The following is a 15,851-nucleotide window of genomic DNA, read 5'->3' on the forward strand; positions in this document are numbered from 1 at the left end:
GAGGCGCCATCTTTGACAAGGGCTACCACGGAGGCCATCTTGGACGCGGGCCTCCTGGAAGCGTTTCCTGCTCGGTCCGGACGCGTCTGGGCACGCTCGGGGCCTCTGTGCTGCTCTGCGTCGGCGTCCCTCGCGCGAAGACCCCAGGGCTTTCGGTGTGGCAGCGTCCCGGTGGCCGCGCGACGGCCCTTGCTCCCCGTCCCTCTCAGCACTGCCCGCCCCGCGTGGGCTCGGAGCGGCGCGGTGTCACGGGGAGCGTCGGACTCCAGCCTCGCAAACGGCGCTCGACCGACCGCTGCCGCTTCTCACCTCCGGTCTCTTCGCAGGCCTTTTGACCTAAAAAGCCTCAGTTTCCTCAACTAAAATGGCGAGACCAGTGCCGACCTGACAGAGTTGTTAGGTGGACTAAATAAAACCAAGGGCAAAGAGTCCAAGCGCGGGGAATCCCTAGCCTTTCCTGACACACATGAACATCATGTAAATGGCAGTTTCTCTTCCCCATTTCCTGACCGCCGCGAACCCAGCCCTGGTTTCTAGCCACTGGTCTCCATGACAACCACGGAAGAAAAGCACCCGAACGACAAAAAAAGGAGGACGGTTGGCCAAACGCGAAATTAGGATACCGGTCACCCAAGACTCTAATAAGAATAATCAAACTCCACACTATTTACATGTGAAAATACAACTTTTATTCCGAGACGTCACTCCTTAGGGGAATGAGGCTAGTGGCCCTAGCCTGTCTGCGGAAGCAGTCCCAGGGCCCCAGAGATGCCATTCCCCTTCCCTGAAATAGGAGGAAGTTGTTCCCAAGGCAAAAGGCGAGGCCACAGCAAGACCTCCCTTAAGGTGACCAGAGGCAGTGGGTGGAGTTGCTGGGAAGGGAGCCAGTCCCTCCAGCAAACATCGAGGTCTTCACGGCGCTTCCTGGACACGTGCGCGTAATCTGGAGCTAAGAGGGTCAGGAGGTATACAGGCATCCAAGAGCAGAACAAGGATGAGCAACTCTAGAAGGGTATGACAAGTTCCGACCGGCCCTGTCCTCCCCACCTCCACCCTGGGGGCTTCCATGAAGAGAAGGTCACAGCGGCAGAGGAAGGCAGGAACTTGGCTGGAGTTCCCCCTTCATTCTTCACTTTGAGAAACCTCTACGTTTTCTGCCTACTCTCTGTTCCCTTTGGCCAATGACCACACTCCCTAGGAACAGGATCTCGGTGACTTTCTTGGGACTCTCCTAAGGGATAAGTGCTTTGTGTCTGAGCCAAGCTCAGGTGAACCAACCAAGGCAGTTCCTCCCATAGTCACAGAGAAGTTAGAGACCCAGAGCCTACAGAGTTGGGCACTGCAGCTGCTCGGGCTGCAGAAGACACAGCTAGTTAGGGACCCCAGAGATCCCAGACAACTTACTGTCCCCTTTGCCCAATGCTCTGGTCCTAATCACAGTCCCTCACCTTTCCCAGGATTAGCCTGTGTTTCAAAGGCATACGATCTGCGCTGTGGGGGTATGAGGGGGTGAAGGGGCTGGGGTTCTCTGGGGGGCAGACTAAGCCGACTCCGAGGTCCAGACCCTTCTGATCCTTCAGGAGGGAGCTCCAGGCAGCTGAGGGGCCGAGGATAATGGGCAGGGGTCATGCTACAGGGGGAGGTTCTGGGGATGAGGCTGTAGTCCTCACCCCCAGTACAGGTCTGGGTCCGCCGAACTCCCTGGGCCTCAGTTCTCTGGCGGTCCCGGGCCAGAGCCACAGCAGCATCAAAAGAAAGACTACCCCCATTCCTCCAAGAGGAGCGAGAGGCTCTGGGCCCCCAGGCCCTCTCCCCGGGAGTCCCATCAAGCCGGCCGGGCCTCAGGCATGGACTTGCAGGTGCCACATGGATCTTGCTACACATTGTGCTGGGCATCTTGGCAAACTGTGGCTTAGGGGGCACCACTGGCACAGAGCGGACCTGTTGGACCTGAACCAGGGTGGAAGCCAGGCGCATGCCCACACCGCCGGCCAAGCCCAGGGGACACAGGCAGGGACTGCAGCCCTCTGAACTAGGCTGCCCCTCAGGCTCCATCTCCTCTGGCCGAAGTGGCGGTGGGGCTGCCTGTTCTGTCTCAGAGGGACGGTCGTTGCCCTCTTTGGCACTGTCAGCCTCCAAGGACTCTACAGATGACCCTCCAAGGAGGAAGCTCTCTTCTAAATGATCCCCGCCGGCCCTCCGGTCCCCCTCTGCCTCTCCATCGCCGCTCTCGCGCTCCTTGCCGACCTCCCCTGCTCCTCCTCCAGCTGCTGCTTCTGCACTTCTGCCGTCTTCACCGTCTCCTCGGTCTTCTCTGGCCTCTTGGTCACCGTCCTCCTGCCGTCCTTTGACCTTATCCTCATCCCCTCTGCCTTCCTCAGCCTGTCGTTCCTGTACAACTTCCCGGCTCTCCTCCACAGCGTGGCTTTCCTGGGCCTCGTGCTCGGGGTCCCTTCCGGCCTCTCCCTGTGCTTCCCCCGCTTCCTCAGCCTCGTCCTGTCTCTCAGTCTTTCTTTCGTCCTTGTCTTTACCCTGCTCTCCTCCCATTTTCTCCACCCCTTTAGCTGCTTTCGAGCTCTCATCCTCCCGCTGACCTTTGGCCTCTTCTCCGTTGGCCTCTGTCTCTTCCCCACTTCCTTCTCTCAAACTGACCGTCATCTCTTGGCCTCCCCCAGCCTCCTCTTCATCCTCCCCTGCCCCTCCAGCCTCCACCTCACATTCTGGACTCCCCTCAGCTTCCTCCCTGATGTCCCATCTGCTGCCAGGCTCAGCCCCCTCGTCCTGCCCAGGTCTGCAGCATGCCTGTGCTTCCTCGGCCTGTCCTGGAGCCTCGTGCCTGCCACACCCTGCTGCCTCTTCTTCCCGAAGACCTGGACCCTCCCAGGCCAGAGGTGTGGCCCCCAGGAGGGGGCTGAGGTCATCGTAGGCACTCAGGAAGACTTCCTCCCCACTTTCCTCCTCTGCTTCTGGCCCAGGGCCAGCAGAGTCCGGGGAACAGCAGCTGGGAGCCAGGACGAACTGTGCCTCATCCAGAGACAGGTCATCCAGGGGTGGCTCCACAGAGAATTCCTCCACCTGCGGGCACAGCATGTGGCTCAGAACCAGGTGGCCCTGTCTCCCCTCTGGATTCCTCACCACCCCCAAACCCAGCGCGGCTTCTTACCTGCGGCCCAACTCCCAGGAGCTCTTCCAGGTAGCCCATCCCAGGGTCATCCTCCCCAGGGGAGAAGGCGGCTCCTGCTGCTCCTGCCTTGGCCACTTCCCCATCCTCCACCCCCACCCACTCGGGCTCTGAGCCGCTTGAGTCCTCTAGGAAGGAGAAGGAGTCCTGCACCTCCTGGGACAGGCAGTCCTCCAGGGCAGGGGCCACGTCTGCCGCGCCTGAGTCAGCCAGGGCACCTGGGGCTGGGCTTGCCTCCGACTTCTCATCTGTTGGAAGAGAGAGAGTCCCAGGAGTACAAAGGTCAAGGCCAGCCCTGACCCTTTCCAGTGCGGGTCTTCCTGGCATTGCTGCAGTGTGGGCCCAGCACTGCCAGCAGGTACCCCATGTGGCCAACCCTCTCAGACCAGTTTACCTATTGGCTTAGAGCTGCCTTTTTTGAGCTCCTAGCACGTGCCAACCACTGTGCTATGTTTTACAACGTGTTATCTTTTCCCCACCAAAACCACGCTGTAATATCCCCATTTTACATATGAGGAAACTGAGACTCCAAGAAATTAAACAGTTTGTCCAAGGTCACACAAGTGACACAGTTTGACCCCACATCTACTCAACTGCATAGCCCACATCCTTCTCCACTACCCTGTGGCACCTCTCAGTGACACTTTCAGAACTGGAGTCAGAGCAAAGATTAGATCCGAGACCTGCCACCTCCTAACTAAATCACAAATTGCTTAACCTGAGTCTCAGGTGCCACTGCTGTGACGTAAGGATAACAATACCTGTGTCATAGAGTATGAGAAAACGAAATAAGCTAACACCAGCAAAGTCCTTAAGACAGCATATGACGCATAATAAACCCTCGATAAGTCTTCGCTGTTAGTATTAATGTTATGATGATGATCACTGTTCTCTATTACGTATCCCACCTTGTGTGTAGCAATCCCTGCCATATACGTCTGACACTGACCCCATCCTTGGGTACCTGAGACATCTTCTCTCCATAGATTTCACACGAGTTGATAACATTACTGGATTTCCCCAACCTTGAACCAGGGAGGCAGCTGAAAGTAACCACCCAAAGCCCTGGGGGTAGGGACTCCTCCCTCCCCAGCATCAGAGCTTCAGTCGAGAATTGTAGTCCCCTCTCCCATCCTTGGAAATCCCAGGGTCCTTACCTGGGGGGCCAGGGCCAAGGCCCGGGCCGGGGCCAGGGCCAGAGGCAGGGCTCGGCCTGGGCTGTAGGGCAGGACATTCAAGGCCACGGGTGAGCCTGGCCAAGGAGACGTTAGAGATGATGTTTGGGGGCACGCTGAGGATAGAGGTGATGTGTAGGGGGAGGTTGACATTGTAAGGGTCTGAGATGTGGACGCCAGCACAGCGCTCAGCACGGCTGCTGCCCCCAGCACGGACAGCTGACCGCCCAGTTCGTGGCGTGCCTGGCTCTGAGTTCGTGCTGCCCAGGGCCTCTGCCTCGGGCTGCGGTTCACCCTCTGCTGCCTCCACAGAATCATTCTCCAAGCTCTCAGAAAGCGGTAGGCTTGGCCGGGGGCTGCTAGGTCCCACCAGCCCCTCCGGTTCTGTGGAGGAGAGAGAGAGGCAGGGAATAGTCTCAGCTACAAGGGACTTGACCTGGACACCTTGGGAATGCTCCGGAGAGTGCCCTCTGCTTCCTTGAGGCTTAGAATCCTGGATGGCACGGGGCTCAGCTTCCCTGGGCCAGCACAGCAAATTCCACAGCAGGTCAACAGTCACCCCACCTACACACACCTAGGAACCCCTTCCCTCTCTGAAGATATAGCCACTGGTCATCCCTGCCTCCACACAGCCACTCTGTCCCTGCCAGTACTCATGACACCCCAGAGACAGAGGATAAACTCACCACTGTAAACCCAGCATCCAGCACTATGGCTGCTATATAACAGGCACTCGTTACATAAGTTTTAAATTAGTGCATACATTTGGCCACATGTGCACACACACACGCACACACCGGTCTTGTTCCTAATACTGGTAAGCACTTACAGGTACACTCACAGACACGCTTCCACACAGATGCGTACAGGCCCATGCTGTTAGTAGTGCACACACGCACACGCACACGCACAGGAGCACACACTTACACTCACCGTCATTGGCCCCAGCCGCAGCACTCAGCGAGTCCATGCTCTTGGCTGGCCGCAGCACCCCCTTGTCAGATTTGTCTTCTGCAAGACAGGGGCATGATAGAGCCAGGGCCTGGCACACCTGCGGCAGAGGCCCCCACATCTCCCAGACTTACCCCTGTCCTCCAGCCCCCGTGGGAGTTTACGCTTGGTCTCGTGGCCAGAGCGACCCAGATTGAAGATTGATCTCCACTTCCTGACCTTCAAAGACCCTTTCCTTCTGCAGGGAATGGAGAAATCACTGGGGCTGAGGCCGGTGGTCTGTGCAGGGGAGGAGGGCCCCGGAGGAAGACCTTACTTGTGCTCTGTGATCTCGATGATGGTGTGGTAGGGCCGCATCTGCGGGGGGCCGTCTCCAGCCTGCAGGACGCTAGGCAGATGGTAGGGCAGGGACCTGGGCATCAGGTCCTCAGGGCTGCCCGACGCCCGGGGCCCCGGAAGAGAGCGCCATCCACCATCCCCATCAGCAGCTGGGGAATCAGCCAACATCAGAGAAGACAGGGCTCAGGCACCCAGGTCCTCACCACACGGCCCGTCCACCAGCTGCCAGGCTAGGGCTGTGCCCGGAGGCCCCTGACCTAGCTCCTCGAGAGGGAGTGAGTCCTCAGGGACAGAGAGGGCCAGGGGATCCCAGGACATTGGCCTGGTGGGCTGGGGGAGGGACTGAGCAGTCACTAGCCTTGAGAGCCAGGACGGCGATTAAGAGACCAAGTTCTGCCCCAGACCGAGAGCAGAAGAGGCCTGCCCGAGTCCCGACTGCCAGCGCGTCCCCATGTGGCCATCAGCAACACCTCCCTTGGAGACTCAGTTTTCTCATCTGCACAACGGGGAGAGTGAACTAGATGATTTTTGAGGCCCTGTGTAACTCTGACATGACACCCCAGACTGAGAGCAGTGACGTGGTGGGTGAGGAGGACACTAACCAGAGAGGGCAGCACCCCCGAAGAGCCGGTCCACGTGCGTGAGGATGAACTCTACGACGATGGACTGCACGCGCACCTCCATGAAGGCCGCAGTCCCGTTGAAGCCTGAAGCCTCTATGTCCTTAGACCTGTGGCGACGTGGACTTATGCGCCCCCAGCCCCACCACACTTCTTCACCCGAGTTCTCCTAAGAGCCCCTGCGCCTTTCCCCTGCGTGCCGGTAAGCCCGCCTCCACCTGTAAACCGTGCGCAGGACTCAAGTCTCTACCGGCGCTTCCTCCAGGAACCCTTCTCAGACACCTCCTCAGAATTAACTCTGCTTCCTGCGCACACCAAGGTGTCTCGTTTGTAATGACTATAAGGATTTCTCCTAGTCTGCCTGCATCACAAGGAATGGTGTGCTGGCCAGTTCTCCAACAGACCGTAAGACATTTGCTCGACAAACACCGGACAGGGATCAGTCCTGCTCCGGCTGGGGGCCCAGTGGGTACGCGTGAGGGAACACGGAGGCGCTGCCCTCAGGAACTTCACTCGAGCTCCAGAAAGGGCTAAAGGGTGAGCCCATCCCACACTTGGTGTAACCCTGAAGCTCCTGTTTCTCCCCGGGCTCCGTGAGATCCCCCCTCACCTCCCCCACCTCCCCAAGGCACACGCACAGCCACAGCCCTCCCGGAGTCAGCCTCGGGGCCAGGCTCGGGGGGCTACTGCTCGCACGCACCTCAGCAGGTTGGGGGCCCAGACGATGGCCAGGTTGCGGGCATGCATGTTGGTCTGCGCGCTGTACGAGGCCATGTGCACCAAGTGGCGCATCAGGAATTCCAGGGTCCTGCAGAAAAGGCGCCACGGGGCAGAGGACACTCAGGGGCCACACGGGGCAGGAGTAGGGCTGGGGCCTGGGAGCTGGACGAGAAGGGGCCAGTCAAGGCCCTTGGTGGAAGGAGAGCCTGGGCTGTGGGAGGTCGGGGCTGGAGGTGGGGAGGGGCCCCACACACCTGTAGTTCGGGACGGGCAGTTCTCGAAGCACCTCCAGGATCTTGACCAAGCGCTCAGGCTCCAGCTGCACTGCCACGGCCTCCTGGTGGGGGCCCAAGGGGCAGCACTCAGCGCCCCGCACCACCCTTGCTCATACCCCAGAGCTCGAGTTAGACTCAGAGGCCCCGTCCCTGACCCAGAGCTGCCAGCAGAAAACGTGGGGCCCACAAGACCTGCAGCTGAATCCTGGTCATGCCACTTAATACCTCTGTGACCCTGAGCAGCTCACTGCCCCTCTCTGCCTTGGAATCCTCTGTCGGTGGCACTCTGGTCCTGGGACATATCAGTGCCCCTGACCTCGCGAGTGCTCAGGGGCCGTGGAGTTATTCCAGGGTGTCCAGGAAGGCCCACGCCCGCCGGGTTAGTGGGTGTGGGCGGGGCGGCGCCTCCGCTGTTCGGGGTCTTCAAACACGGGCATGCTCTACGGAGCGCGGCTCGTCCTACGAGCGTCGATTCGGGCGGCATTTCTGCCATGTTCTCACTCAGAGGGCGCGGGCACGCGATCGCAGTCGTGGAGGCACGCTCGAGAAGTTCGGGCCTCTGAGAACGTTCTCGCTCTCTTACGTGTCGGGAGGCTCTCGTCTAGACGAGTTCCAAGGCCTTCCAGCTCTGACCACCGGTGCCTATGTGTGGTCTGCAGCCTTAGGGAAAGGAGGGAACGGAGAGAGCGGGGGACAGGGAGGGCACTGGGGGGTGCAAGGAGACTGGGGAGGGCTCGAGCTCCTGGAACGTGGTCTCCACCATTCAGGATCGCTAAGCCTCTGCCGGCCACTGGACGCACCTGGGCTGCCAACATCGGAACAGCTGCCCCCCACCCCCGTCCTCCGCCCCAGCCCCCAACTCACAGCAAACTTGTCGTAGAGCCGATAGGTGAGCAAGGGGTCCGGCAGCTCCCTGAAGTAGGCCTTGCACAGGGAGGACACGCAGTGAATGTCCTGCAGGTAGACGTCCCGCCGTAGGTCCGGCTTCCGCTCTGCCTCGAACTCCTGCCTGGAGGGTGTGGAGGGCAGAGTAGTCAGGGTAGGGGCTCGGGGGTGGGGGGTGCATGGGGAGAGCTTGGGGCGTGTCTCCATGGGGAAGCGAGTCTCAGTCGTGTAAGTGGCTGTGCAGGGGGCAAGCGGATATGTAGCTTGACAGGGCCCTAGGCCAGGAAGCAGCTGTGGGCGTGCGCAGCGATGCAGGGGCCTGCAGGGGACAGTGCGAGCGGGGGAAGAGCCCGGGCGTGTTTCCGGTGTCTGCAAGATGGGCACGTGTAACCCCTAGGCGGAAACGTAAGTGTCAATCTTCATGACCTTGGGTTAGGCGACGGTTTCTTAGCTATGACACCAAAAGTGCAGGCAACCAAAGAAAAAATACACTGAACAACAAAACTGCAAACTTTTGTGTGTCAAGGGGGCACTATCAAGAAAGTGAAGACAACCCACAGAATGGGAGAAAGCATTTGAGAATTATAGATTTGGTAAGCGTTTAATGTCTGGAATATGAAGAATGATTACAATTCAAGAGAGACAAATAACTCAATTAAAAAATGGACAAAGAGTTTGAGACATTTTTCCAAAGACATACAAATGGCCAATAAGCACATGAGAGGGTGCTCGACACTGTTACTTACTAGGGAAATGACAATATAGATGAAATATGTCACTTCATACCCACTCGGGTGGCTATAATAAAACAGACGCCCAGTGACGAGTGCTGGCAGGATGTGGGGGACCCTCACACACTGCTGGTGGGGATGTAAAATGAGGAAACGGCTGTGGAAAACGGTCCAGCAGTTCCTTTAAACGTTCAACACACAGTTACGCGTGTGCGATCCGGCACCTCCGCTCCTACGCACACTCTCTTGTAAATCAGAAGCACGTGTCCACACAAGGGCTCAGACGTGAATGTGTGTAGCACCATTACTCATAGGAACCAAAAGCAACGCGGCCGTGAATGGTGAGTGGAAACTAAATGTGGAAAAGCCTTGCGATGGGGCATCGTTCAGCCATGGAAAGAAACGAAGCTCCGCCGTCTGAGACAACAGGCAGGAAGCTGGAAAACACCGTGTGAGGAAGAGGCCAGCGCACGAGGCACAACCCCGGGACCCGCCGACATGACGCGTCCAGAGTAAGAACATCACAGAGACAGAACGCAGGCCAGCGGCTGCCAGGCCTGGGCAGGCGAAATGTGTGCAGGGGCTGCTCCTGGGGAAGGGGGTCCTTTTTAGGGGCAATGAGATGTCCTGGAGTTGGACACTGGTGCGGGTCGCACACCCTGTGAGTGTACTACCGAACCGTCCATTTTTACGTGGTGAATTTTATGGTGTGAGAATCATATCTAAATTTTTAAAAGCTGGATGGGTGTGGGGGGGAGTGCAGGTGTGTCAGTTTGCGTGTGCGCACGCACGTACACGCGTGCCAGCCTGGGGGCGTGGGGGCACGGTCTCGACCTTTCCCGAGAAGACTCTGGAACCCCTCCGTGACAGCACCTAGCATCTAGGACCCCTGCTCCCCACTTCCCCTCACCCTCTGGCTCCCCCAGAGCCCTCGCCGCACTGCCCGACTCACCGGAGCTTCTGGATGTTGGAGGAGACTCCTGAGAGGCGATAGATGCCGTCCACCACCCCATGCTCCTCCACGAACTCCGCGCAGGCCTTCAGCACCTGCGGCACTGGGGACACACGCAGGGCAGAGGGAGACGTCAGAAGGTCTGGGCGTCCGAGAAATGGACGCATCAGGGAAGGGAGTTTGGGGAGATTGGGGGCAAAGCCCGCAGAATAAAAACTCGTCAGAAAGATTCGTACAGGCCATCAGCTCCCACTTGCCAAGCCCTCTGCCGCCTCTCTGCCCACTGGGTCCTGAGCATCAGCGCAAACGCCCCTCACCCCAGCGAGGGGGCTCGCTGCCTCTCTAGGCTGCCTGTTCCCCTTAGAAAATTCTGCCTTTTGGAACTGAAATTTCTTTCTCTATAATTACTTGTTGCTACTCTGGAATTTTTAAAGGGGCAGCAGCAATCTGTGTGAAAGGGGACTCGGGGTACAAACTGGTCTCGAAAGTGCATTTACATGACACTCTACACAAAATAGAGGAACGTTAGTTGTCCCACTCAAAATGGAACGCGGCTGATGGGGATACCTGCAAAGCACCCGCTCTGGTAAGCAAGTGCGTGGACATTAGTTTCGTCATGGGAAGGTGCACAAAACAGCACCAGACCTCCAGACAGGTCAAGTCGGGAGAGAAGGTCCTATGTGCCAGGCACTGTCATTACATGCTCTAGTCCCCACTCTGCAGACAGGAAGACAAGGTCAAAAGAGTAACAAGTGACCAGTACCGACCAGCAGAGCCAGGATTCACTTCCGAGAGCTCGAAGAGCTGCTTCTGTCCCCCTGCCCCGGGCCCTCCTCTGCTACTGCGCTGTCAGCTCCGTAAGGACGAGATCAGAGCACAACCCTCCCGACATTCCTCATCAGCATCGTCTGACAGCGTCTCACACGTGAGAAATCCTCAGAAGCCACAGGCTGAAGCCCCTCTCCACAGGCCACACAGCGATTTCGAAAGCACTTGCCTGCCTTAAATCTTTGCTGTCTGTACAACCTGCTCCACTCCAGTCTTTACTGCTCACCGTACGGATACAGAATAAAATAGAAACTCTTCAGCATGGTACAGAAGACCCCTCAGAAGCCAGTTCCAAGCCACCATTCCAGCCTCAGCTCCGGCCAGTCCCCCAACAAACCCTGCAGCCCACCCCTTTGCTGCTCGACGAGAGAGCCTTGTGCCTTCACTTACGCGACTCTCTTGCCTGGACACGTGCCGCCTTGACTGCCCAGTGAACTCCTATGCATTCTTCAAAACATTCCTTGGCCAGCACCTCCAATTCTGAACCATTTGCTTTCATCTTTATTAGAGCTCCCACAGTCCTTTGCACCTATATTATAGCACTTACTGCACTTCGTTCTGATTAGTTTCTTTTATTTTTACACCTACAGCGCCCGGTCTTCCTAGGTGGTCTCCCATCCAAGTACTAACCAGACTTCGGAGATCAGACGGGATCAGGCACGTTCAGGGTGGCATGGCCTTAGATTGATTAGTTTCTTTTGTACCTATGCCTTTGGACAAGCAGTAACATCCTCCCCAGCATACAGCACAGTGAAGACACAGAGCATGTGCTCAATAAAGGGTTATCACAGGACTCAACGAATTAAGCAATCAGCTGTGAGCATTGGTGACGCCTCTCGGAGACTCGACACGGAATGTTGCCCAGGATGAACTATTGAGCCCGACAGACTGTGACTCCCCAAGGCCGTCCCTTTCACGTGTCAGTGTCAGAAAAAGGCTGTGCTTCTCCTAAGCCACCTGGTTTTCCTTTCTTATGGGCTTCATGAGTCTCATTCCTAACTGTGCTTAGCCCCGCATCAATCGCCGGGCGCTCAGGGCCCACGCCCAGGACCCACAGAGAACCAGGCAATACGCAGTTCTGGGCCCTGATCTTACCCTCCCTCTCGTTTTCCCGTCAACTCAAGTCCTTTGGTCATCGTCTCTCTCTTTTTGTAAAGCTTTGGGTTTTGAAAGTCATCCATCCCAAGTTCTTTGTGGAATTAAGTAAGATAGAAATACACAAAGAAGGGAATAAATTCCTCAGCCACTACTGTAAAGCCTCTTGCGACCTGGCGTCCACGCCCTTGCCCTCCCAGACCCCAGCGCCAGGACTTGGGTGAGACGAGAAAGGTGTCCAGGGCAAGAGAGGCAGAGGATCAGCCCCTCCCAGGGCCGTGCGAGCGCCCGAGGCGAGGGCTCCCCGGTCACCTCTCACCGCACCTTAGTCCTCGCCCTAAGTTCACCATCCGTCCCTTCAGGACCTGGGCCCATTGGCAGGGGTCCCCTGACCTCAGGCCCCGGCACAGATGCAGAGAGGGGGTGGCCCTCCTTGTCGGAGCTGCTGCCTCACTCACGGTGCCTAATGCTGCAGCAAACACCTGACTCGAAATGGGCTGCTGTTACCTGAACCCCAGGTCCTTTTCACATGAATTGCAACCAGGCAGGGTAGGTCTCCCTCATCCTGTTCTCTGTGGATTCTGAACCTCCAGAGAAGGCCCTTAACGAAGGCATTCAAGAGCCTGGGGAGTCAGAGCCACTGAGGAAATGGGTCAAGGAGATGGGGGAAAGACGACAGGGTCAGAAAGAGGGGGCAGGCAAGGAGCTAGGGGTCAGAGATGGGGTCAGAAACACAGGTGCGAGGCAGGGTTGGGGTGGCTAAGTCGAAGGCATAGAGACGCCAAGGAAGGGGGCAGATCAGGGCGGGGGCCTGGTGCCTGGAGACCGGGGGAGTCAGAAATCTGAACACCGCATCGGAAGAGATAAAGGTCAGGAACAGGGAGGGCACATGTGTGGGGCTCGCAGATGGAAGCGAGTCGCCGGGGCAGAGAGCGGGGGGAAGGCGCTGGATGGACCAGGGGTGTGAGCGTGGGGAGACAGCGCACCGGAGATGGAGGGGGCCTGGAGCCGGCCTGCACTGGCAAGGACGCTCATTCCCGCTGGGCCTTGAGTTAGACGGAAGCATCAGCAGCCTGCCTACCCTTCTGCTCTCCACCCGTCCGTCTATGCCGGGAGGAGCCGGGGAGGGAGAGGGGGCCGCCGTTGTCCGCAAGGCTCTGGCGAGGGCCGGCGGGTGCCTCCGTCCCCTCTGCGGTGCACTTGGGCCAGGCCCCAGCAGCCGGGTGTCCACCCTTTCCAGAGAAAGGGGATGCAGGCAGAGGCCAGGAAGGGTGACAGGGAAGGGCACGGCCAAGACGAAGAGGCCGCGCTGGGCTGGCAGAGAACTGGGAGAAGAGCATCGGTCCCAGCTAAAGCGCACGCGTGTGGCCGAGAGTCTCCATTCTCGAGGGGGCCGCCCTGTGCGGAGAGCGGGGCTCCGCCCGTGGAGAAGAGAAAGGCCCCGAGAAGTCACTTCAGCTACTCAGGGTGCCTCCCTGGGCCCCGGGCTTTCCCTAAGGGAGGCCGGGAGGGATGGGGGCCTCTGGGGGAGGAGAAAAGGGGAAGAAGGTGTCTGGGGATGCAGGGCCAGCTGTGAGCAGGAAATGAGCCGGGAGCCGCCATCACCCTCCTGCTACTGCGCTGTGCAACCCAGAGCACAGGGGACAAAGAGGAAACGGCAGGCGGGGCGGGGCGGGTGGGGGAGGGGGGACCTGCCCTTCCCTGGGAGGGGCCCGGTGAGCCAAAAACAAGCCGGCGGCGCCCAGGACACCTGTGTTCAATTTCAAATCACAGCGAGACATGTTACGAGTGGCTACTCCACGCCAAGCTCAGATGGCCAACACCGTCCCTGATCTCCAAGCCCAGGGTGGACGCTGGGCCAGCTCCGCAGTCCCCACACCACCTTCTGTGCCCCCTCCACGCCATCTTCACACCAGACCTCAAGCCGCCTCTTACTCCCGGGCCTGCCCGTTTCTGCAGCTTCTTCCCTGGCCCTTCATCCACTTCGAACCTGCCTCTCCTCTGAGCGGGAAGAGTAGGGTCACGGGCAGTGGGGAGGGCTGTCCTCACCCCACATCCTCGCTCGTGGCTTCTGCAGAGGAGCCAGAGCCTGCCACCCGGCCCCAGGCACTCTCCTCCAGGCAGGAGACCCCCTCGGCCCTTCCGCCTCCCTCAGACCCTCTGGGGCCCTGCTCCTGTCCCCTTCCGTTCAGACTCAGGAACTTCCATCGCCCCTTCCGCCGGCCACCTCCCGGCCCTGCCCTCGCTCCCCAGCATGGCTCCTGCCTCGCCTGGTCCAGCTGCCGACCCCACCACGAGCACCCCAAGGTGCTTCTGCCGCAGCTTGGCCGGGGCTGGCCCTTACCCTCCTGGCCCGAGTGCAGCAGGTGCTCCTGCAGGTCGCACCCGAACACCCGCTCCTTCGCGCTGCCCTTCTTCTTTCCCTTCTGCCGAGACTTCATGGCTGGGGCTGCGGGGCTCTGGCCCAGCCTCCGACCCTGAGGCCTTCGCCCTACCGGTCCCCCATGGGATCCTAAGCCGGCCTCCGGGCCCCCCCGGCCCGGCCCCAGGGGGCAGGGCTCCGAACTGGGGTAGAGGGGGGCCTAGAAGCAGACAGCAGCTCCTGCCTCTGGAGCCCTGGCCACACGGAAGCGGCCGTGGAAGAGGAAGCTGCCAGGACCCTGGCAAGAAGCTGCGTCTCGTGGCCCGAACTGGCACTCGCCCTGCTCGCCCCACTCAGCCCTGGGGGGGGCAGGAAGCTGTGCAGCTCCTCAAACCCGCTTCCTGTTAGAGCATCTTTGCAACCACAGGGGCTGGGGTGGGGGAGGTAGCCGACACATCCTCACCCCTTGCGGCGACTTAGCTCATTGGCCAAGCGGAGGTGATGTCAGGGCCCTGGGGTGCCTGCTGGTCTGGGGCGTGAGCTGCCTCACACCCCTGAAGACCAGAACTCTGGGGTCCAGGGTGGAGACCTAAGCCTGCCCCGGGAGCGAGGCAGCGCTCACAGGAAAGAGAGCACCGGGTTCTGCCTCTGACTGGCTCGACGCCCCAGCTGAGTCACCGGACTTTATAGAGTCTCAGTTTCCACACGTACGAAAGTCAGGGGAATGGACGAGAGCAGCGGTTCCCAACCTTTGTGGCACCAGGGACCGGGGCTCCCATGAGAATCTAGTTCCCAAGGATCTGAGGCGGAGCTGAGGCGGTGATGCTGGCGCTGGGGAGCGGCTGCGGATACGGATGAAGCTTCGCTCGCTCATCTGCCGCTCACCTGCTGTGCAGCCCTGTCCCTAACAGGCCACGGACCGGCACCGGTCTGTGGCAGGGGTGGGGGGACCCGTGGACTAGACAATCTTCAGACCCTTCCGACTCTCACACTGTGGGGCTCAGTCAAGGTTGTCCCTCCATCCGTAACACGTGCACACTGCCACCTACCTCCAGGCTGGTGGTGCTGAGAGGCCATTGTCACACGGGCTTCTCGGCACCGCGAACCAAGGTGCTGCCTGTCCCAAAGGAGCCCTGGGCTCCACCGTCCCTCCTGGGGACTCTCGGAGTGGCTGCTAGTCTTGTAGGGGTTGTTCCTTTCCCTGCCCTCCCAGCCACAGGCACCCAGCGCCTCCCCCCACGGGACCACAAGGAGGACGGGGACGAGACAGACAGTACAGAGTTTGGGGCTGACACAGCTCAAGGGGCAAGACAGGAGACAGCCAGGACAGGTCCGATCTGTTTATTTAAACACAGAACATCATCTTATGTACAGATATGCACATATTTACACAGGATGCACACGCGAGGGTGCTGGGCCTGGCTGGCTGGGGATGGGAGTCTGTCCTTTGGTCCAGAAACCAGCAGCTCTCAGGTCTAGCAGGGTTCAGGCACAAACTCAGGGATTCCAGCAGAAACAGACCTTATCTAACCCAGGCTCCGTCCAGAGAAACTAGCAGAAAAGCCCAAGGCAGTGGCCCCAAGACTCCTGGGCGAAGTGGACATGCTCGCCCTTCACCGGGACCCCCGCCCTCCTCAGCTGTGGTCACTGCCCTCTCTCCTCGATGCCACAACTGAACCAGGAGTCCTTGTCGCCAAGTCCCAACGCTCTCCACAGATCACAAACAACTGTGGACAC

General features: G+C 59.1%; 1 protein-coding gene across 1 annotated transcript; it reads right to left on the reverse strand.

Annotated features, from left to right (window-relative positions):
* Positions 1-1,235: 1,235 nt before the first annotated feature.
* ARHGAP30 (Rho GTPase activating protein 30) lies at positions 1,236-14,466 on the reverse strand. The gene is made up of 12 exons (XM_011376995.2): positions 14,097-14,466; positions 9,830-9,932; positions 8,126-8,270; positions 7,241-7,323; positions 6,967-7,074; positions 6,249-6,376; positions 5,624-5,795; positions 5,442-5,545; positions 5,290-5,367; positions 4,339-4,740; positions 3,164-3,429; positions 1,236-3,075 (listed from the first exon to the last, which is right to left on the reverse strand). The coding sequence occupies exons 1-12, from the start codon at positions 14,191-14,193 to the stop codon at positions 1,435-1,437; spliced, it is 3,327 nt and encodes a 1,108-aa protein (XP_011375297.1). The 5' UTR covers positions 14,194-14,466; the 3' UTR covers positions 1,236-1,434.
* Positions 14,467-15,851: the final 1,385 nt, after the last annotated feature.

This window comes from Pteropus vampyrus, unplaced genomic scaffold (genome assembly GCF_000151845.1).
Source record: "Pteropus vampyrus isolate Shadow unplaced genomic scaffold, Pvam_2.0 Scaffold304, whole genome shotgun sequence".
In the NCBI taxonomy this organism is placed as follows: Eukaryota; Metazoa; Chordata; class Mammalia; order Chiroptera; family Pteropodidae; genus Pteropus; species Pteropus vampyrus.

Coding starts and splice junctions, on each gene's coding strand:
- ARHGAP30 (XM_011376995.2), bottom strand. CDS start 14,193: ATGAAGTCTCGGCAGAAGGGAAAGAAGAAGGGCAGCGCGAAGGAGCGG. Junction 9,933..14,096: donor GCTGCACTCGGGCCAGGAGG/GTAAGGGCCAGC, acceptor GTGTGTCCCCAG/TGCCGCAGGTGCTGAAGGCC. Junction 5,546..5,623: donor ATCGAGATCACAGAGCACAA/GTAAGGTCTTCC, acceptor CATTCCCTGCAG/AAGGAAAGGGTCTTTGAAGG.